The sequence below is a fragment of the Maylandia zebra genome, linkage group LG4 (assembly GCF_041146795.1).
Source record: "Maylandia zebra isolate NMK-2024a linkage group LG4, Mzebra_GT3a, whole genome shotgun sequence".
In the NCBI taxonomy this organism is placed as follows: Eukaryota; Metazoa; Chordata; class Actinopteri; order Cichliformes; family Cichlidae; genus Maylandia; species Maylandia zebra.
Genome location: NC_135170.1, coordinates 8,173,824 through 8,197,643, shown reverse-complemented (window position 1 = coordinate 8,197,643; position 23,820 = coordinate 8,173,824). Strand labels below are relative to the sequence as shown.

The 23,820-nt window shown below is 39.8% G+C and overlaps 1 protein-coding gene across 1 annotated transcript; it reads left to right on the top strand.

Moving 5' to 3' along the window:
- Positions 1-20,851: 20,851 nt before the first annotated feature.
- Positions 20,852-23,453, top strand: hoxb13a (homeobox B13a). Its single transcript, XM_004568645.2, has 2 exons — positions 20,852-21,799; positions 22,943-23,453. The coding sequence occupies exons 1-2, from the start codon at positions 21,094-21,096 to the stop codon at positions 23,188-23,190; spliced, it is 954 nt and encodes a 317-aa protein (XP_004568702.1). The 5' UTR covers positions 20,852-21,093; the 3' UTR covers positions 23,191-23,453.
- The last annotated feature ends 367 nt before the right edge of the window (positions 23,454-23,820 follow it).

Genomic DNA, 23,820 nt, shown 5'->3' with positions numbered 1-23,820 from the left:
TACAGAGTGTACAGTAGGGGATTCAGTACACAGCCTTGTGGAGAGCCGGTGGTGGAAGGAAGTCCAATTTCCAGCAGTTTAACTATTAGTCTGTCCGGGAGTATTGTATTGAAAGCAGAGCTAAAGTCAACAAAGAGCAGCCTGGCGTAATGGCCCTGCACTTCCAGGTGAGAGATGGTGGTGTGGAGCGTTGTAGCAATGGCATCTTCAGTTGATCTGTTAGCTCTGTATGCGAACTGGAGCGGGTCGAGTGTGGGTGGCAAGCAGGACATGATGTGAAGTCGGACCAGTTTCTTGAAGCACTTCATTATAACAGGTGTTAGAGCAACTGGTCGGTAGTCGTTGAGGCTGCTAATGTTAGTATGCTTTGGCAGTGGGACAATTGTGGCTGACTTTAGGCACGGCGGGATGCAGGACTGGGACAGTGAACTGTTGAAGATCTTAGTGAAGACCCCAGCCAGCTGGTCTGCACACTCTTTTAGGACCTTTGCGGTTACCCCATCTGGTCCGGCGGCCTTCCTGGGGTTCACTGCCCTCAGTGTGCGCCTCACCTCATATTCCTGCACTATGAGGCTTGGGCTGCTGCTGCTGTCCGATGTTTTTGCTGCTGCTGCCTCTGGTGCCTTCACCTCAAAGCGTGCGAAGAAGTGGTTCAGCTCCTCCGCAAGCTCCGCGTTACCCTCAGTCAACGTGGTATTGCAAGGTTTGTAGTTGGTTAAGTGCTGAACTCCCTGCCATACCTGTCGTGAGTTGTTGGTGCTGAAGTGGTCTTTGATCCTTCTCTTGGCCTCTCTGATGCCTCTTTTCAACTCAGATCTGGCTGGACTGTACTGCATACCATCACCGGATCTAAAAGCGGCGTCACGTTGCTTCAGCAGGACCTGGACCTCTTTAGTCATCCAGGGTTTCTGGTTGGAATACACCCGGAGAAGTTTGTCCACAGTGACACTGTTGGCACAGAAGTTAATATATGAGAGCACTGATGTTGTGTGCTCTTCAAGGTCCTGATGTTTGAACACACTCCAGTCCGTGTTTTCAAAACAGTCCTGCAGCTGATGTGATGCACCTTCTGGCCAGGTTTTCATAGTTTTTGTGACTGGGGGGGCTCTTCTCCTAATGGGAGTGTATGCAGGGATCAGCAGCATGGACATGTGGTCTGACAAACCTAGATGTGGTAGAGGGGTTGCTCTGTAGCCTTTTTGGATGTTGCTGTAGGCTTTATCCAATGCGTTTTCCCCCCTCGTTACACATTTAATATGCTGTTCAAATCTGGGGAATACTGACCTTAAATCAGCATGGTTGAAGTCCCCAGCTATAATGTGCACTGCGTTTGGATGGGAGTTCTGCTGGTTGCTTATTGTCTTGTGCAGCTCCTCCATGGCCGAGTTAGCATTAGCATCGGGTGGTACATACACAGCCGTTACCATGACAACAGTAAACTCGCGAGGTATGTAGACGGGTCTGCACTTCACAGTCAAATATTCCAAATCCGGGGAACAATGGCTGTCTACAGTCTTTGTGTTTTTGCACCAGCTGTCATTGGTGTAGATCAGGGGTGGCAAACTCCAGGCCTCGAGAGCCGATGTCCTGCAGGTTTTAGATAACACCCTGGGTAAACACACCTGAGTCAAATGATTAGTTCATAACCGGGCTCCTGGAGAACTACAAGAAATGTTGGGGAGGTAATTTAGCCATTTAAATCAGCTGTGATGAATCAAGGACACATCTAAAACCTGCAGGACACCGGCTCTTGAGGCCTGGAGTTTGCCACCCCTGGTGTAGATGCATAAACCCCCTCCTTTGATCTTACCGGAGTGGCCGTTCCTGTCGTGATGGTGGACCGTGCGGCCTGCTAGCTCAATAGCCGAGTCCAGAATTGATGGCTGCAGCCAAGTCTCTGTGAGTAATATTATGCTGCTGTCCCGTACACACTTGTTGACTGCAATTTGTAATCTCAGTTCGTCGATTTTGTTGGTTATGGACCTGACGTTGGAGAGGAAAATACTCGGAAGCGGTGGCTTAAATGGCTTTTTCTTTAGCCGAGCTAGTGGGCCCGCCCTGCAGCCACGCTTTTGCCTCCTTTGTTTACGTTTCCTCTTTGTCTTGCCGCTGGGAAGAACCAACCACGGAGACCCTGGAACTCTTATTATGTCCTCCGGAATGCCATGAAAGTGGTGGTAGTCCGATGTAATGCTCCTTGCACAGCGTAATCCCAAACTCAGAAGGTCCTGACGACTGTAGGTGGACTCTACTCGATGTATAATAATAAAAAACACACACATCCACAGAGATACACGTAGAAAAAGTAAAAAACAAAACACCGAACGTGAGGAGCAGTGAGCCGCTGCGTCTGTGCGCGCCGCCATCTTGAAAATCTTTATTTGTTGATCAATACAAATACAAACATGATGATCCATCTACTGTGGTGACCTCCTGGGAAATAGGGAGAGCCACTGAAGTGCTTTTCAACATTCAACATCACAGAATTGTCCTGTTCATACTCATCTATCTATCTATCTATCTATACACACACACACACACACACACACACACACACACACACACACACACACATATATATGTATGTATGTATGTATATGTATGTATATATTGTGTGTGTTTCAGTGACAGCCAACTGGCTGAAGTACAGGCTGATAATGTCCTAATACAGCTGAATAACTTGGAAGTCTGGGGCTTGGAACAATGAATTATCCCAATCTGTGTAATTGATCAAACACTCAGACACGGTTTTCTTCACTAGATCCATATTTGAGGAGCAATGCACATGTTGCATTTAATCTGCATGTGCCAAACATATGTAACTATGCTGTTCTTGTTGCTAAAATGTCTTGGAAATTTACAGAAAATGTGTGTGTTGTCCTCTAGTACACACACATAACAAATCGATTCACAACTCAGCCCAGGTTCTGAAACATACTTTGTATGAAATGTTCTCAAGGTGTTATTGTTGCTTTTTTATGTGGTGTGGACCTGTACCAGTACCAAATAGACCTTAAGGGATCTTTTGACAGTGATAAATTAAATGTAAATTTGACAAAATTATTTCTTAAAAAGAGTCCTATAATCTCTCTTGCATTTGCAGACTACATGAGCTAGCCTCCCTCCCTCTCCACATCTTCTGGAGCTTCTCTCTCAGCTCTTGATATTTCTCAAGCTTCTATGCTCTAAGATACTATGTCCAGTTCGTTAGTCATCATCAGTTTGTCTGTCTATATCTGAAAGTCAGAGAAGATCTTAGCTCGGTCATTCTTAATCACCCGGGGGGGGGGGGGGGGGCGTATCGCATTACCTTGGGACTTTCAGGCCATACTTGACACAGATGTTCCTGTATACTATGCCAGCCACTTGGTTATGTTGTTCCATGTATGTTGTGCCTGCTAGCATCTTGCATCCTGCTGTTATGTGCTGGATTGTCTCGGGGCGTCTTTGCACAGCCTGCATCTCTTGTGCTCAGAACTCAAAGCTCCTGTGCTGCCATGATTACTGCTGCCTGAGGTATTCACTAAGCACACGGTCAGTTATGGACATTTTCCTGATGTACTCAAGGATGTTTGTTGCCTCATCCTGGAAGCAGACCAGACTTAAAATGTGGGAAAGTCTTTCTGCCGTGACCAGTTGGTGGTGAGGGAGGTGGTGTGTAAATACATACTGAGTAAAAGAGGTGAGAAAAGAAAAATGCTTAGTGCATCATGTGAAGCCCCCTTGCAGGCTAAGCTAGCATAACTAAATGTGTTATGTATGGACAACAGTATATGGACATCATTGTATTTCTCATTGTCATTGATCATACAGCTCTTACTCGCTTTATAATCACATATTACTCACATATATTCAGATAGGGACTGACTACAGTGGCAAGTGTGGTACTACATGGCTGATGCGGGCCTCATCAGAAACACATGTTATGCAGAAAAAAACGAAGAACATCCTGTGCAGATATATTATTGAGTGCATATTTCCCATGCAAGGATAAATAGCATCATTTGTGACCATGCATGACAATGAGATTTTCTTATTGTCTTTGATTTCAGCTTCATCACCGGACTTTTTACAGATGTCATGCTTTGCAGAGTTTGCATGTGGACACTGCCAAACTCTTTTCCAAAGGGTTGGTATTTTTGATCAAATGATCAAAGAACACAATTGTATCTGTATAACATATGGCTATTGGACTTGTTTTTATCATGACAATCAAATAGTTTAACATCCATAGTTTTGTTGCCCACAGTACCCAGAATAGAAAAATGAGTTTGCTGTTGCAGTTTTTCTTATACCTATGTACTTATACTTGTACTTACGGTGGTGTGGAGTAAGTGTGTCATGTCTTTCAACTCTTTATTTACCTAAACTATGGAACTATCTTTCATTTAATAAAATCAGCAGTAACACATGTTCTAAGGTAACTTTCACTATAAATTACTACCAATCACAATGAAAGTCTTTAGAATTCAAGTCTGAAGGCATTTGGAAACTACCAACAAATTATTGTAATAGGATTTTTTCAAATACTTGGGCAGTTATGACAACTGATTATTTTAATCTTGATCAGGTGATCCTAAAAACCTTGTTTATTTATGCTGTAAAGGACCTAGGGTGGTGGCAGCTTCCCATGATGCACTCAGTGATTCTTCTTCACTCACTTTTTTTACTCACTATGTATTTATACACCACTTTGCATTTAATCATTAGTTATTATTACCATATGGTTCAATTGCAGTATGTATTTTTTGTATTGTCTTCCTCCTCCCACCCAAAACCAGTTGTGATGGATCACTACCTCTTCTTAACCTGGTTTTGCTGAAGGTTTCTTCATGTTAAAAAGTAGTTTTTCCTTTCCACTCTTGCCAAGTGCTTGTCTATAGGGGGTCATCTGATTGTTGGGATTTTCTCTGTATTTTTGTAGGGTCTTTACCTTACACTTTAAGGTACAGAGATGACTGTTGTTGTGATTTGGTGATTTGGTGCTGTATAAATAAAATTGAATCCAGAATCATGAAAACAGAGAGCTTTGAAAAAAGCTTTTATCTGTTCTAACCAAGGACTGGATTCAACACCAAAGCAAACAAAGAACAAAAATGAACCTAAATGCAAACTATGTAATGTAAAAAAAATAATAAGTAATGTAATAAAGTGTAAAACTTCTTGGTTCATTGTGGGTCTCAATCTGTGGTTGATGATGTGAGGAGCAAAATAACTCATCCACCTGGTCTGTTCATGCAAATCAAAGAAAGGAGACAATTTCCTGTCCAACAACTCAAATTAATAGATTTCACTTTGTTAGTATTTCATGAAGGGTTTCTTAATTTCTAATACATGTATGGTGTATTCATGTCATTTTGGCTCTCAAACGTTATATTCCATTCGATTGCCCATTCACGTTGTGAAGCATAAATAGGTAGCAGTTTTGGCAGTTAGAGGATTAGCTCAACATTTGCTTCGGAAAAATGTGTGACAAATTGGAATTCATATTAGCATATTATAATAGGTGTCTGAATCTGTAATCAGTACATTCTATTTAGTAGGATTTTATATGCCAAATTTCCTTACTGACACAGTAAATTCGTGCAGTATTTTCATTTCATTTTCATTCTTAATCTAAAAAAATAATTTGTTGATAAAGTGGGACTTGTTCCAATTCAAGTCAAATGAATAAAACAAATAGACAGATATAAAATACCTAATTTTCTTATGCAAGCAAAATTATTACTTAAATTAAGTACTTTTGAAGGCAATGACAGCTTCAAGCTTCATCATTCAAGCTTGGCACACTGTTCTTTTAGATGGCTCTTGTAGAAATTGCTCAACTAGGTTGCCTATGAAAGGTATTTTGAGGATTTTCCAGAGTTACTTTATTGGGTTCAGGACTTTTGCAGCTACCAAGCATGTTCTTGGTAGTGTGCCACCATTTTTCTTGTATTTATTTATTTTTTGGCTCAGGATTGCTGGCAAGCTACACCCTTGACAGGTTGCCAGACAGACAACCATTGTCACTCACATTCACACCAAAGGGCAATTTAGAATTGCCAACTAACCTAACCCCACTAACTGCATGTCTTTGGACTATGGTAGGAAGCTGGAGTACCTGGACAGAACCCATGCAGACATGCAGAGAACATGCAAACTCACTCTCACACAAAAAGGCCCTGGCCTGATGGTGGAATTGAACTCTGGACCTTCTTGCTGTGCTAATCACTACACCACAGTGGTGCATGCAATTTCAATCAGGCAGAAGTAAAGCAATGAAATTGCTTATTTGTTATCTCAACAATGTTTGTTAGAAGCAGAAATCTGTAGGGCTATTTCATACTAGTTATTTTGATCTAGAATAACAGAGTAAACATAGCACATCACAGTCATTCTAGTGAACCACCCAGTGGTTATTGAATTCCCACTATAAAGACTCCAGTTGAGTGTTTTTACTGTCTCCTTTGTGTTTAAAACTGGATGTGGCAGATGGTCATATGCTGGATAAGTGACAAGGGACAGTGAGGACACTGCACACTGAAGGACACTGCACACTGATAAGCTAGTGACTTGTGAAATAACATGCTAAAATATATCATCCTTCTTGACTCAAAAGCCTTGATTGTATTTTATGGCTGCCAATCTGCTCTGAGTGACAAAAATGTAGTCAAATTGTGGGCTGGAGTCACCCATCCAAGCACTGAAATCATCTTATCTCTTGAGGCAGAGAAAGCTTTTGACCGAGTGGGAAGTTTTACTTGCTACACTCCATAAGTTTGGCTTTGGGGTTGGTTTAATTTCATGGATAAAGTTACTTTATTCCAACCAGGTGGCAGTTAGTGGAGGCACATGCGAGGGATGCCCGTTGTCCCCACTCCTCTTTGCAGTTGTTATAGAGCCCCTGGCCAAATATCTTTCTTTCAAATATCTTGGAGTGGAAGTGACACGTAAATTGCAAACACTTTAACAAAAAATTTTTCTCTTCTTTTAAAGAAATGTAAATCTGATTTTGACAGATGGAAAGACCTTCCTTTGTCTGTTGCTGGAAGGCTCAATATAATTGAAATGGTCGTGTCTTGATGCATGCTCAGTCATCCAGGTAAGTAAATCCCAAAAGGTTGATTCTGTTCATCTGGATGTAGCGTTTCAGTTGGAGAAACATTTCATCACTCATCCAAGTGACTTCTTCAGACTTATAAACACTGATGTACTGAGTACATTATAAACAGTACATTTGCACAATAACTGAAACTAGCTCACTGAATGAACAATGGCCTGTGAGGTCAGTTTTTTTATCATTAATATTCAAACTGTCCTAACCATTGATCAACAAACTGATGAAAACACATTGATCAAAGACCACTGATCAGGGACCATAAGTACTATTCACAGAGCGTTGGGGAATGGTTACAATCACAGCATTGTAAGATGGGGAAAGATGTAAACTTAGGCCCCCCTCCTTGATTCAGAGGTGGTCTTTCCTTTTTTGTGTAAATTGCCTCCGTGACACCACGCTCAAACCAATGTTCTTCCCTGTCCAGGATGTGTACATAATCATCATTGAAAGAGTGTGTGCAAAAGGTGGACATGCTGTCTGTGCTGATTTTCTCTTTTATTGTAGTGAGACACAACTGACAGTTTATCTCTCTACTTTTGGCTCAGCACCCACTCATGCAGCTTTCCAGCTGCACTCCGACACTCCTCTCCCACACGCCGCTCCAGTTTTACTAAATCATAAAGGAAGAGAGCGATCTCATTAACAAAACACCACACACCTGTCCCACCAACCTCCCTGGAACTGCCCCTTGAGCTTGCTGCACCACCCTTCCCTGCAGCTGAGCCAGAGACCACACCTCCACCTCAGAGTGGTCACTGGTCTTTAGGTGTAAATAGACTTTGTAGTTCAGGTCTGACGAGTTAGCTCTTCTGTGTTGTGCCATCTGCATAGCCAGAGGTCATTTTGTTTCCCCGATGTATGAATCATGGCAATCCTCCCAGCACTTAAAATCATACACTATATTACTCTGTTTGTGTCAGGGTACCCGATCCTTGGGGTGGACCAAATTTTGTGCAGTGTGTTTTGGAGAGGCGCAGTGTATAAAAAAAATGTGCCTCAAGTGTTCCAATTCTCCTGACACATACGAGATCACTAAGGATTTTCGCTTGATTTGATTTTCACTCAGATATTGTCCACATACCTGAACCAATGACTTGAACACGCATCTTTCTGCATGTAGTACTGACACTTGTACGTGAAAATGGTGTTTTTCTTCCAAAAGAAAACACACTTGGTCAGTGCCGAGAGTAGGTCTGTTGCTGAAGTTGGGGTCATCCTGTAATCCCTTATGAACTACCTCCACTGCTTCAGTGACTGGAACGCAAGTGAAGAGAGATGCAACATCACACAAGACCATTGTTTCATCTGCTTCCATAATGAAATCTCTCATCTTCTCAACAAAATCCAAGGTTTTCTGGATGTGGTGTTCAGAGCTGCCTACCAGATGGTTAAAGGTTCGAAGCCAGAAACTTTGAGATGTTATAGGTGACCGTGTTGATCATACAGACAATTGGTCTTAAAGGGACATCATGTGTATGCATCTTTGGTAAACCATGTTTACTCTTTGGATGCCTATTATCAATTATGGCACACAAAAGGCATTAAATTTTTGTTTAAAATGTTTTTAAGGGAAAATGTTTTCCCATTCTTTTAACTAAGTGACCTTTAATTTTTCAAACTCAAATTTCTTCAGATATCTGGAGATTTTCCTTCCTTTCCAAATTTACCAGATGGTGACAGACAATATTTGATCACTGTCACCACCAAAGAACAGACTAATTGCCACCCTGTATGGGTTAAGTAATGACACGATAATGATAATTAATGACATGATCTCTTGAGCAAAACAAAAGGTGGTGGGAAGCGGACATAGGTTCAGCAACTGGTGATGAATCATGGGAGGCCATTCTTAGAGGTATACCTGGATCCTCAATTTGTTCTTAAGAGCTTCCAGACATGTATTCTGATGCAGACCCTTCTTGCCTTCCGTGTAAGAACCTACTAGCAGATTACATACAGTGGGGCAAAAAAGTATTTAGTCAGCCACCGATTGTGCAAGTTACCCCACTTAAAATGATGACAGAGGTCAGTAACTTGCACCAGAGGTACACTTCAACTGTGAGAGACAGAATGTGAAAAAAAAAATCCATGAATCCACATGGTAGGATTTGTAAAGAATTTATTCGTAAATTAGGGTGGAAAATAAGTATTTGGTCACCTCAAACAAGGAAAATCTCTGGCTCTCACAGACCTGTAACATCTTCTGTAAGAAGCTTTTCTGTCCCCCACTCGTTACCTGTATGAATGGCACCTGTTTGAACTCATCATCTGTATAAAAGACACCTGTCCACAGCCTTAAACAGTCAGACTCCAAACTCCGCCATGGCCAAGACCAAAGAGCTTTCGAAGGACACCAGGAAAAGTATTGTAGACCTGCACCAGACTGGGAAGAGTGAATCTACAATAGGCAAGCAGCTTGGTGTGAAAAAATCAACTGTGGGAGCAATCATCAGAAAATGGAAGACATACAAGACCACTGATAATCTCCCTCGATCTGGGGCTCCACGCAAGATCTCATCCCGTGGGGTCAAAATGATAATGAGAACGGTGAGCAAAGATCCCAGAACCACACGGGGGGACCTGGTGAATGACCTGCAGAGAGCTGGGACCAAAGTAACAAAGGTCACCATCAGTAACACACTACAACGGCAGGGAATAAGTAAGTAAGTAAGTAAGTAAACTTTATTTATTAAGCGCTTTTCGCAGACAGGCAATCACAAAGCGCTGTACACAAATATTAAAATATTAAAATAAACAATAAAATCAATAGACATTATATACAATGTAAAAGATCAAATGTAAATAATGTAAAAAAAATAAAATAAAATATGTAGATCAACAAAAGGCTTGTTTGAACAGAAGAGTTTTTAACTGTTTTTTAAAAGAATCCACAGAGTCAAGCAAACGTAATTGTAGTAAAATCCCGCAGTGCCAGACGTGTTCCGCTGCTGAAGCCAGTGCATGTCCAGGCCCGTCTGAAGTTTGCCAGAGAGCACATGGATGATACAGCAGAGGATTGGGAGAATGTCATGTGGTAAGATGAAACCAAAGTAGAACTTTTTGGTATAAACTCAACTCGTTGTGTTTGGAGGAAGAAGAATACTGAGTTGCATCCCAAGAACACCATACCTACTGTGAAGCATGGGGGTGGAAACATCATGCTATGGGGCTGTTTTTCTGCCAAGGGGACAGGACGACTGATCCGTGTTAAGGACAGAATGAATGGGACCATGTATCGTGAGAACTTTGAAGATGAAACGAGGCTGGGTCTTCCAACATGACAATGATCCAAAACACACCGCCCGGGCAACAAAGGAGTGGCTCCGTAAGAAGCATTTGAAAGTCCTGGAGTGGCCTAGTCAGCTTTACTTTTTGGGCAGACGTTTTCATTGTATATAAAAAAATCTTTAGGAAGAAAATCTTTCCGATCCTCAGGAGTGCTATATGTGGGCTTTAGTAGATTTCTTTTTATTATTGTATTAATTAAATTAATTAATTCCTTAATTAATGTATTAATTAACTAACTAATTATTTAATTGATTAATTAATTATTTACTCATTTTATTTTATTTTTACTAGTATTATTGTTTAATCTCTGTATATCTATATTAGTGCTAAAATTATATTAACGCCATTAAGCCCCGGGTACGGATCGCCCTGTGCGTGGGGCTGCACGGCGCTAATGCGTTAACGAGCTAACCGCGCTAACGTGTTGATGCCGTCCAGCCCCACGCAATCTGCGCTATCCCGCTAACGTAGGTTTGCCTTATGGTGTTAACGTCATAACCGCGCACAACAGCACTAATACATATATATAGATATAGATATACTAAATGCCCAGGTACACTGGATCTGAAAAGGGGGCAGTGATCCCATCTTCTGCTCTAGCCATTCGCACACTGATAAAAATTCCAAAAAATCTTTTGTTCAAAGATGCTTGGGACTCCTGACCAGACCATTCAGGAAACAAACTTGAGGCTTCAGTTTTTCAAGGTGGTGATTGATGGACAGCACGGATGGAACAACGGCACTGATCGTGTTCTCATGTAATGTCAAATCCAAAAGGCTTCAAAATGTCTACCATCTCCTTCAACAGGTTCCACTCTCCTTGTGCCCAGGCATTTCAAGAACAACTTTAGATGTTAACATTGCGGAACTGCTTTTACTTGCCTCAGTGTTGAATTCCGTCTTGTGATTACAGCAGCAGGGATCACTTTCTGTTTAAAAAATTCAGCTTCAAACACATCTTTGAAGGGGAGATGCCACTTTGGTCTTTGACAACCCATCTCTCGCCACCAGCTGAAGTGTGTGCGCAAAACACTGCAGGTGCTGTTTTGTTGCCATTGCAGCACCTACTGTTTCCTGATCTTCCAAGGTTAAGTCGTGCCAGAGCTCTGGGTCATCAAGATGATCACCATCATCATCATTTTTGATGTAACTGTTCATCAAAAATTGTTCATACCGGGCTGTATTTGCTGTCAGAAACGACTGTTTTTGTCAGAAACTATTACTGTCAGAAAGTGCCGAAAATGCTTGTTTTCCACAATAGACAGGGGCAGGTTGCAACCAATAATCAAGTCACTTAATAATGCATTTGTGATGGCTTTCTGCTGTAGATAGCCATACTGTACTGCCCAGCACAAATCTGCTAGAGTTAAGAAAACTGATATAATAAATTCCATTATAGCCATTAATGAATTGCATTTGACTTTAATTGTTTCTACTAACACTTAAATCCTCATAGTTTTCAGACAGTCAAAGTCACAGTTCTAATAAGCAATATTTCAGATCCCTGTTAAGAATTACTGACATTTGCAAATAAACAACAGCTAACTCAATAAGAGCACTCAAAGTATTATATGTGATTTATTGACATAAATGACAGAAGAAAAAGGCCATGTAATACAGGGCTGTTACACACTAAGATGGGCCAGTTTTTCAAGCCAAGAAATTTCACTGGGCCAGACATTGCATTTGGCCTGTCCAGATAAAAGCCATGCAAAAGTAAAACACTGCCATGCACTAATTGCAAATTAAACACAGTGGGTTTTGAATTTTGACGTGATGGTAAAATAAATATTTGTCAGTCCAAGCGGGGTTGAATAATGGGAAAGAGATGGTGAGAAACTGTCTTTCAGGTTCAGAGCCCACTTCCTGAAATGATTTAAAATAGCATGACAAAAACATCACATATATTAAAGCCAAACAATATTATTGACATACCCGGGAGAACATTTGCTAATAAGATAATGTTAGCTAAGTCAGCTATCTCATTGTAGCAACAGAAAAGAACCACAGACTGTTCTTCAAATGTCTTACAAAGTTGGAGGTTGTTCCATCTCCATGTGTGATTCCCTTCTTGCATGTTTTACATATTGCATTTTGTTTTTTGTTGACTACCTCATAGTGGGCCTGATCTCTGATAACAACGAGACGGCCTACTTGAAGGAGATTAGGAATCTGGAGAACTGGTGCCAGAGGAACAACCTCCTTCTAAACGTCAGTAAGACAAAGGAGCTGATAGTGGACTTCGGCACTAAGCAGGAGAGGAACTGCCAGACCCCTGTCATCAACGAGTGCCCAGTGGAGAGAGTGGACAGCTTCAAATACCTCGGAGTTCACATCACGCAGGACCTGTCATGGTCCTGTCACATCAACACCGTGGTGAAAAAGGCCCGTCAGCATCTCTACCACCTCAGACTCTTGAGAGACTTCCAACTGCCCTCCAAGGTGCTCAGGAACTTTTACTCGTGCACCATAGAGAGCATCCTGACGGGAAACATCTTAACCTGGTTCAGGAACAGCACCATGCAAGACAGACGAGCTCTACAGAGGGTTGTGCGGTCAGCTGAGCGCACCATCCGCTCCGAGCTCCCTGACCTGCACTCAATCTACAGCAGGCGGTGCTGGACCAAGGCCAGGAAGATCGTGAAGGACCACAGCCATCCCAACAACAGACTGTTCTCTCTGTTGAGATCAGGAAAGCGATTCCGCTCCCTGAAGACCAACACAGAGAGACTGAGGAGGAGCTTCTTCCCGCAGGCGATACGGTCTCTCAATCACACCACCACACAGTACTGACCCACACATATAGTTCTTACACACACACTGGACATTCTGGACATTGTTTTCACTTCATCACTTAAATCACTTTAAGCATATTTGCACTGCACAAGACATAATGTGGATTGCACAACACTGGTCACTACATTCTCCATTTCCAGTTAATACTTGTACAGCTGCTGTTATTGTGTATATATTTATTTATATTTCTTCATACATTCTTATATAGTTCTATATTGTGTATTTTGTTGTACAGTTATTTTATTTTCAACTTTAATTTATATATTGTATCTTATTCTTTCCCAGTTAAATTTACCCTTCATTCTAATTTGTGTTGTACAGTTATTTCATTTTTAACCTTAATTTATATTTTATCCCTTCCTAGTTAAATTTACCCTTTTTAATTTTTCATATTTATTTCCTATCTTATTCATAGCCCTTTCCTTTTTTGTTTTCTTTAGGTCACGAGCCGTTGTCCAAGCATTTCACTACATATCGTACTGTGTATGACTGTGTACGTGACAAATAAAATTTGAATTTGAATTTGAATTTATGTACCCCCCCCCCCCCGCCGCCCTTACTGGCCAAAATTTTGTCTGAAATGTTTTTTTGTTGTTTTTTTAATCTAGTTTATTTGATTGGCTGTGCTACAGTCATTGCACACATACATACGGAGTGTGGTAAGAATGAATTAAATGAATTAATGGTACGCACTTTTTATATAATATATGTTTTAAATTTAATATTTGGGGTAAAATATCAAGTCTTTTCAAGTAAACAGGTTCATATCCAATTTAAGTCCCAAGTCATTGGTGTAAAAGTCCAAGTCAAGTCACAAGTCTTAGAACATTTTTTTCAAGTCTAAAGTCATAAAATTAATTTTTGTACAGTCCGGATTACAAGAAATGCCTTAAGGTGACTGCTGTTGTGATATGGCCCTGTATAATTAAAATTGAATTGAAATTAACCACACTACAGTTCATTATACCACCTCCTTCAAAGCAGTTTTTGGTTGGCACCCAAGTTTGATTACTAGGCTTACATCTGCTCAAGTGAACTGCAGCCAGGGTGGAAACAAACCAGACCGGAGTTTAAAGAAGTTCAACACCGCAGGTGTGAAAACAACCCTTTCAGATTCCTGTGGCCACTCACTGATGTACCTCTCCCCTGACTTCCTCTGTACATCCTGATGATTTGATACAAAATGTCAAATTTACATTAATCACTCCATCAGACCTGCTGGCACTGATGTTTAGTCCATTTCTTGTGTAATTTCTCACACCTAACCCCTTTCACCCTGTTTCCTTTCCTCAATAATGGCTTCTTGACAGCCAACCTTCCACTAAGACCATAGGGAGAGCAGGGGAAGAGGGCCACAGCTTGGATTCCATAGATCTAGACCTGTGGCATACAGTGAGTTAAACTGGCTCAAATCAGGTTATTTTTTGAGTTAATACATATCATGACTGCAGTTAATAGGGTGTTGAAAACTTTATTCTACTATGTAGCTTAATTTATAATTTTAACTTACTATAATTTTTCAAGATTGTATATTGCTCTTTAGAGGACCAAGTTGTCCATTTTGTGAATGGAGGTTTTCAAAGTGTGTACAAAATTACCTTTACACTCTTTATTTAACAATGCTATTCCATAGTGTATTTAAATGTTTGTGTGTGAAGTCATATTTGAAATAAAGTTCGAGGATTTTATATCAATACTGAATACCCTAATGATTTAATATGTTTTTACTGCTGAATTAAACATGAAGATTATAAAAAAGGTAAAAAAGGTAAAATTTGAAACACTGCTGACTGGTGCAGCTAAACTCAGGAATGTTTAAATAAGCTACATACAATCAGCTAAATATGTTGATTGCATGGTATTTTATACACTTCCTACAAATATAATATATTCACACATTCATGTGATTAATCGTAGATACTTTCTTTCTTAAATAGATAACTATCATATCTGATATCATATCTCACAGTACAATAATATTGAATGGGTTGCATTGTTGTATTTTGTCATGTTTCTCAGGTCTTTGTCTGAATTTCTACGAACATTATTGCTAAGGATTGTCTTATTGCATTGGAGTCACACTGGGTTAAATATGTACACTTGGGTTCTAAGGGGTATTTATTATTTTCTTCTTTTTTGGGGGTTGTATGGAAGCCCCAAACGCAATTTCATTGTTCTTGACAATGACAATAAATAAATAAATACTAAATAAAAAAATACTACAGCATTATGCTTGACCTAGTTCCTCTACACTATTGTATATACCGGTACTTTAATTAATAACTTATACCATAGTAAGTAATTAGTTCGATATATTGACTATACAGCATATATTTTCTAAATATATCTTTATAAAACTAGAGGTATAAATGTAACTAACATTATTGGAAATTTAGTGTAAAGATTACAGCCACTGCCTGGCAACTTTCCTTCCATTATTCTACTGAAGCTCTTACGGCTTTTTATCGGATGTAAATTGCTGAATTAAATTTAGATGAGTGACATTAAGTCTAATGAAGTTAAAGACAAAGTCTGGATAACGAATTACTTTCAGCCACGGCACCTTTGGAATAAATTTGAACTTTGGACAGGTCATGTCAATTAGGTGACAGCTCAGACTTTTTTCTTTTTCTTTTTTGGGATCAGGTAACCTAAAAGAAAGCCGGAAGTGGTATTGTGTTATGAAACCGGCGCGTTTTTCATACTTCAATCCATATTGTCAGGCTGCAAATGTTCCTTGTTTACTGCATTTGCATCAAGCCTGGATGCACTGTGAAATTACAATGGATGCAGTTCTTTAAACTGAAACAAACCTGCAATGCAATGATAACCTTCAAGAGTTTGCTCAAGATGGAGAATAAGACAAGACCACGTAAAAGCACCAGGATCGATCTGCGCAACCGTCTTTTTCACAATTTATTACACAGAAAGCCAAAGGGAGAAGTACATAATACTGTATGAAACCAGTTTTGTTCTCATCTTAACATTCTAAAATGTGTCCAATGTTGTAATACCATTTTTTTTCCAGCTTAATATATTCTATTATATTATAGTCCTGCAACCCTAAACCCCTATATAAATTTATTATTTTCTATTAGGCAGGGTGATTTTATACGTTTAATCTAAGTCTATTGTACTAAGTCATCAAATGAAATAACTGATATAGCATATACGATATTTTTACATTCGCGGGATTTCTAAAAGTAAATGCTAGAAGACCTGTGAAACCGTTCCACTGGCCTTTATGAGGGTAAAAACAGGACATTTAGATGTGTATTTATTTAATTCTTTTTTGCGCAGACTAATCGGTTGTAATTAACCTATAACTATCACCAAATGAAATCAAAACATTAAAACATGATTAAGTCGACGCAGATATAATTTGACACGTACAGTTTGTAACGTTTCTGGGGAACGCGTAGTCGGCTCTATTTTCTTTTGATGTTACGTTTTCCAATATTTATATGCCCTGCTTCTTATAGCGCTTTCCTGCTCTACCTGAGCGCTCAAATCGTGTTCAATTAACCCATTCTGATTGATGGATACAGCGGAGAGCAACTTGGGGTTTGTTTCTAAGTTATGCAGACTGAAGCGGTTAGGAATCAAACCACAAATCTTCCGAGTAATAACTGACATGTTCTACCTTTTGGGTGCCAGCCACCCTTGTGGCAGGAACCACTCCCGTAGTTCAGGAGGTAGAACATCCCACGTACCTACCGTGTAAATTTCTTAAAATAAAATATATCAGTTTATGCTTGCTTTAGCCGTTAAATTCCATCTCTCACTTACTGTATGACATTTTATAACCTATACCGCTGATTTCGATTCATGGATTGCAGAAATATGGGGAAAATGAGACTGGGAATGTTTTAGTAATTTCACAGTGGCCCAGAGAAATAGGGTTAGCCTAGGAAACTAATGAAATGTATCAATGAATACGACACAACATTTTCTTTTTCTAAAATAAATGATGTATTAGCTTTATTTGTCTATAGACTGTATTTAGATTAAAAAGGGAAAATACATACATGACAAAATGCCCTGACGAAGACCAGAGGACGATTCAGGCTTGAAATAAAGTGTACTATCCTCATAGCGCTGTGTATTTGAAAGTGAAAATATTATTATTATTATTATTATTTTCAGAAACGACTTTTCAGTCTCTCTGTGAGTCTGTTGACTTCTATGTTATTGAGAATGGTTTTATTTTTTATTCACGATTCATTTTGAGTGAATTGCAGTCTGCTGATTTAACTCCATACCGGTTATAGTGGTAACATTGGGCCTCATCCGTGCGTGGCATCATCTAAGCAATTTTGAACACAACCATGGTGACACACAAGCACACGCAGACAGAGAGAGTGAGTTTCAAGGTGTGCGGTGGTCTTGAACTTGAAGTTGAACTCATTACAATATGTCTGTCTTTCTGGCTGTAACCCCCCAACCCACCCACCTTTCACGTTAAACTTGACCTTGACCTTCGGGGGCGGTCTGACATTTGACACCCCCACCAACAGCAGACCACACTGTGGGTTAGAGTCGTACTGTCTGGGTGGTTTGTTTGTGAAGTCTTGTCTGCAATAGGCCACGCTGCAAGGTTTGAATATTTTTGAACAGAAGACTTCAGCTATACAAAGCAATAGCGTCGATTTGAGCAGGTGATTCATCTGCATTTACGTCACCACTGAGCTGTTTATTTCCTTTCATTTCTAAAGGACTATGTCTACTGAAGCATTTTTAAGCTTTCTACTTTGTTGGGCAAAATACAAAATATTATTTTAATTTAAAAATAAACCCTCAACCTCGCAATCTACTGATTCCTCGTCAGAATAAATTGGAAATAAGTAAAATAAATGCCAAACTAACATGGGAGATTAATTTTCCTTATGTTGATAAAAAATATTATTTTTAAATTATTTAGGAATAGAAATTTAAAAATATCCTATCAATAATGTTTACGGACTATATTGGTGATATTTCAGAATAACAATTATAGATATTATGCTTATCATGGACTTAATGTTAACTGTGTAAATTTATCATACTGGCGCCCCATTCACTTGTATTTTCAGACTTATTCATTTGCTTTAAAACAACACAAGGAAAATAAATGTTGCATATGAATATAACTGATGGCAATATTGTGAATATTTATTTATTTATTTATTTATTCATTGGCAGCTTCAAGATTTAAGATTGTATTTGTCACATACACAGAACTATTGCACAGCGAAATGTTTATATAACTGTCAATAACAATTAAAGATATTACAACAAAAATATAGAATTAAAACGAATATTTTCTTTCCTTGTTTTGATATTGTGATAGTATAGTCATATTGTGACGGCAAGTGAGGATTGGACAGGAGGTTTAGCCGGTCGTCTACTGGTTTCCCCAACCTGCATGTAGAAGTGTCTGTGAGCAAGTTGCAGCCATCCGAGTGTATGAACATTACTTTAAAAGTGTTCATGCATAGAAAAAAGCACTTGTGTGAATGCTTGATTGAGACCTTGAGTAAGAAAAACGCTTCAAGTGCTCACTTTTAGTATAAAAGCGCTATATAAATATTAAATATAATAGTGTTTATTCGAGTTCACCTGATAGTGAGCTGGAATAAACACCGTGATGGTTACATGTGTAAGAATATATTTTAGATACAAGTTTTACATTCAGCTTGTGTTGCTAATTTTGAATTCTAATACATTTCAAAACATTTAAATGATTGCACAGATTATTATATTTTATTTATTTAAAGTCCATTATAACGGCTTATTTCTTTATACTGTACGGATCCAGCCACTGTTCTATGACCACAAAGCTCAAACAAAGACTTGATCTGGATACGTATTTCCTCTTTATGTAGCTTGGTGAGAAGTAAACTTCCGCATTCTTCACATTGTACAGGCTGTTGGCTTTACACGTGATCCTAAAGTCTGTCACTGTAATGTTACTGAAAACAAAGTCTGATATTAACGTGTTCGGATTAATTCTGCGGCACACGTAAAAGTGAACTTCCCCACCGTATATGCGCCTAATGGCGGACTCCCTGGTGAAAATGATGAAAATCCAGTGAACTCAAATGAGTGGCCCTACGCTTTTAAGCTGGAAGCTTCGGGTTAAGAGCTCATGGTAATGTGTAAGGAGTTTATTTTACCCACCACATTTCTCTTTAGATCTGCTTTCTGTAGATAATGAACTTGAACAAAATTATTCTAGAATGAATAAAAAACAGAAAAAATGCTTAATCTTTAAGTTTCCTTTTAAATTATTTGCAGAAGAAGTAGTCATATAGGTTCATTGCAGGCCAGAGATAAAACATGTATTGAAGCAAAATAATGGTTCCTGTCTGCAGTATTTCATTGACCAACCATTTCTTTTCCATGTCTTCATGTTCATTAATAACCTTTAGGAAATTCACTAATTTCTCACTTACGGCTTATTTAGCCTTCATGTATACGGCACATGGAGTGATTCAAAATAAAAATAATTACAGTAATTTCAATTACACTATAGAGGAGCATCAGAAGGATTAATTTCAAACCAAGCGCAGACTAAGTTCCCGTCTCCTATAAAAAATGAGAACAATAACTTCCCCGTAGTGAAATTGTTTCTTAATATAACGGCCCTTGAGTGCCGCGGAAACCTTTCTGAGACACTTTCAACCAAAGCCGTTTTTCTCAAGTTTTAAGAACTCCAAAATCCTTCCATAAATCTCCTTAACGTTTACTTTAGTCAGAACGACTGAGAGCGAGTTAAACTAAAACCTGGTTTTTGACTAGGTGGAGAAATGTTCCAGTGGGTGCACTTATTTTAATAGCCAAACTTTGCTTTTGAAGGCTTGAAAACATTCACGGTAATGATAAATTAATAATACGTTTTTCATGCATTTGAGAAGCACCGATTTTAAATGTGTTCACATCTGTATAAAACTGAGCATCTGGAGTTCCATATTAAAAGAAGAATAAATATTGAATAAATAAATAACATTTACACAACAAAATTTCAGTTTCTCTGAAAGTGTATAAGTTTCAAATCAGTTTGAAACTTATACACTTTATAGTTTACATTTTTGTTTCTTGTGGTTCAGGTGTGCTGTTAGTGTAGAATGGAGAGTATAGTTATTGAAAAAGTGATTATCTAAACGGTCAGTTCAGATATTGGCGAGTCGATTTCAGATATTGGCGAGTCCATTTGCACCACGTACTTTTATGCACGACACAAAAGAAGTTGGTCGAGTGATTTATTTTCATTGTCTTTCTTTCTTTCTTTCTTTCTTTCTTTCTTTCTTTCTTTCTTTCTTTCTTTCTTTCTGTTTTTAGGCAGACTAAGGTAATGTCACTCTTAGTATCGACCAGAGAACATCACATCACAGACTTGAGTCTGACGCAAAGGCAGCTGCAGAGACAAACTAAAGTAAACCAAACTACAGTAAGCTAAAGCGAATCTGCTCATTCCCTTCTCATATCACAGCTGGAAACTCATAAAATGCTTTTTCCCTCCTCTCACTGACAGTCCTCAACTAGTCTCTTCTACTCTTCTTTTTGCGCTTGTCCCATCACGTGATCACCCTGTCTCATCCAATAGTTATGCTCCCCTTACTTCTTGGTCCAGGGGGCTTGTTGCGTCAAGGCTGCGGCTGGGATGTAAGTGGAGATCCGGCCGGTTAGTGGGAGTCTTTGCTACCGAATGACACGCCGTCACTCCAACAAAGCAGCATACCGTGCTATGATAGTGCTGTACAAGTACATTTCTTGAGCTGCGTTTGTGTGTTTGTATTTGTGTGTGTATATGTATGTATGTGTAGTGAGCGCCAGTGATCAGCCTCATTCAGCAAATGTAGCAGCTTAGCGCCAGGAACGGACGGAGTCTGAGGCACACGAAGGCCAAAACGGGGAAGGGTGGGCATATGACAGCCTCTTTAGTACTCAATCCTCGCTGGCCAGTGGAAACGGTAATGTTTGTGTATGACAACAACGTGGACGAGTTGAACAAGAACATGGAGGGGCTGGTAGGTAGCGGCAACTTTGCCGCTGCCACTGCAGCAAGCCAGTGCCGCAACATCATGGCACATTCGGCGGCCGCCGCTGCTCTGGGTGGCCACCCGTCCAGCTTGGTGCACTCTTCAGGTGGGTATTCCACAATGGATGTGTCCGCTTCAGGCTCCGGTGAGACCGCTGCCTCTTCGGGGAAGCAATGTGCGGCTGTGCCGCACCAGAACTCGTCGGCCGCAACCGCATTACCCTACAGCTACTTTGGTAACGGCTACTACCCATGCAGGATGGGTCGGGCTCCTCTTAAGTCCTGTACACAAGCGGCCGGAGCCGCTCTCAGCTCACAGTACATGGACACAACAGTGAGCTCAGACGAATATCCGAACCACCGGGCCAAGGAGTTCGCCTTTTACCATGGCTATGCCAGCCCATACCAGTCGATGGCCAGCTACCTGGATGTGTCGGTGGTCCAAACGCTCGGCACCGGGGAACCGCGCCATGACACACTGCTGCCCATGGACAGCTACCAGCCCTGGGCTCTGACCAACGCCTGGGGAGGACAGATGTACTGCTCCAAAGATCAGGGACAGGCCGGCCACCTCTGGAAGTCCGCTCTTGCTGGTGAGTACTGCTGCTTTCAAGGTTCATAATAACGATTTTAAAACAGTTAAACAGAACTCTAACAGATTTTTTGTAACTATGACGCAACTGAACATATTTATTTAATAAAAATTACATTTAATAACAATTAAGAAATTAAAGGATTGACATTTGTTAAAACAAAAAACATCTCGGATGATTAATTTGCTCCGATAGTAAATTATCGTCTTCATAAATTTGGACTAAAATTAGGCGGTTAATGCATCGAGTTTCTTTGCAAAAGCAAGGCAATAATGTGCTTGAGGTTTGTGATGGCTGAGGTTAATCACTGCCCTTGAATCCCCATCTAGTTTAGGGCGTCACGTACAAGTGAAAATTAACGTCATGTTGATTGGATCCTTGATATTGTGAAAATACCAACATGTTGCAGACTCTAACTTAGAAATGAGCCTTGCATTGCCATCTCTTGGTGCAGAGTGAAAAACATTTTGGTGTTTCGTTCAATATCGTTTATTAACCAAGTGAGATAATCATTTTATTGCTGGGGCCTTCCAGTTAATTTAATGGTTATCATAATGGTTATTATGATGAGAGACATGTTACTCTGCTGCCACTGCTAAAATTAATGAATGAATAAATAAATTAAATAAACAGGAAAATTTACTTTCATTATTAACATTGTAATTAATTCAATAATAATGATGGAAATAATTAATCCTCTTGGCCCAATATTCACAGTGAACAGGAAAAACCCTAACGCCCACTCCACTTCTCTCTTTATTTAACACACACATCGCACAAATGTAGAATTAAACTAAAAACACTGTAAACACAAAGTCAAGAGAAGACACAAAATGCTGTCCTTGTGACAGTCTATGTGGAGTAGAATAGATGCGTGCACTGTGTTTAAAGACGCCATTTTTTGTAGGTCAATTTGAACTTAACCCAGACAGCAGATATTCGTTTCCCGTCTGCCTCGCAGGATTGTATCCAGTCCGATCGAAACATAAAGTTCCCGTTCACTTCCTTAAAGATGCTAAATTGTGCTCGACAAATATTTTATCGGCACTTACACTATTACAGCAATCGTGGAGTGTAGAGCTTGAAAATGTATCATGGTGTGTGCAGCCCATCACCTTCAGACTGGCTTTTTCTCTTTGACAGATGTGGTGGCGCACCAGAACGACAGCTTGTCTTTCCGCCGAGGCAGGAAGAAACGGATACCTTACACCAAGGTCCAGCTCAAAGAGCTAGAGAAAGAGTACGCAGCCAACAAGTTCATCACAAAGGACAAGAGGAGAAAGATTTCGGCCGTGACCAACCTGTCAGAGCGACAGATTACCATCTGGTTCCAGAACAGGAGGGTGAAGGAGAAAAAATTCGTGGCCAAAGTGAAGAGCAGTACTCAATAGCATGCAGGTCACTGCTCTTTGGACAATTCGTAACAGTTGAGATAATTAACAGTGAATGGAAAAAAGTAAAGAAACTGGAAGTGGGACCTCTCACAGACTGTAATTACAGAACTTTCCTGACTGCTTTGATAATATATCTGTCTAGTGTGTGTCTTCCACTGTCAGTGTTGTCCGTGCCAAGTAGCCTATAGCATAACTACTATGCTCTCCATACTGTTTATATCGCATGTAAAACAGTAACCAAATCACAGTGTAACACTAAATAAATTTTGTCCCACCCCAATAAAGGTGTTATGTTTTTAAAATAATTTTCTATGCCTTGAGGAGGCAAACAAACTTTTATTTAACATTGAAAACTGATATCCGAAATTAGACAAACAGCAGAGGAATCCATATTGCGCTTGTTGATTAAAACTGTTCACGATAGACCAGATTCACTTACCAAGTCTGCCTCTGGAGGAACGCTCCCTGTGGTGGAAGCCTGTCTCATGGAATGGCAAGCATTCTGGTTTTCCATGCCTGTGACAGAACCGCGTATGGGAGAAGAAGAAAAAATCATTAGTGTACTTATTATTATCATAGACATTGGAAATGTGTTTTAATATATTTACTTGTTAAAAAGTATTTATA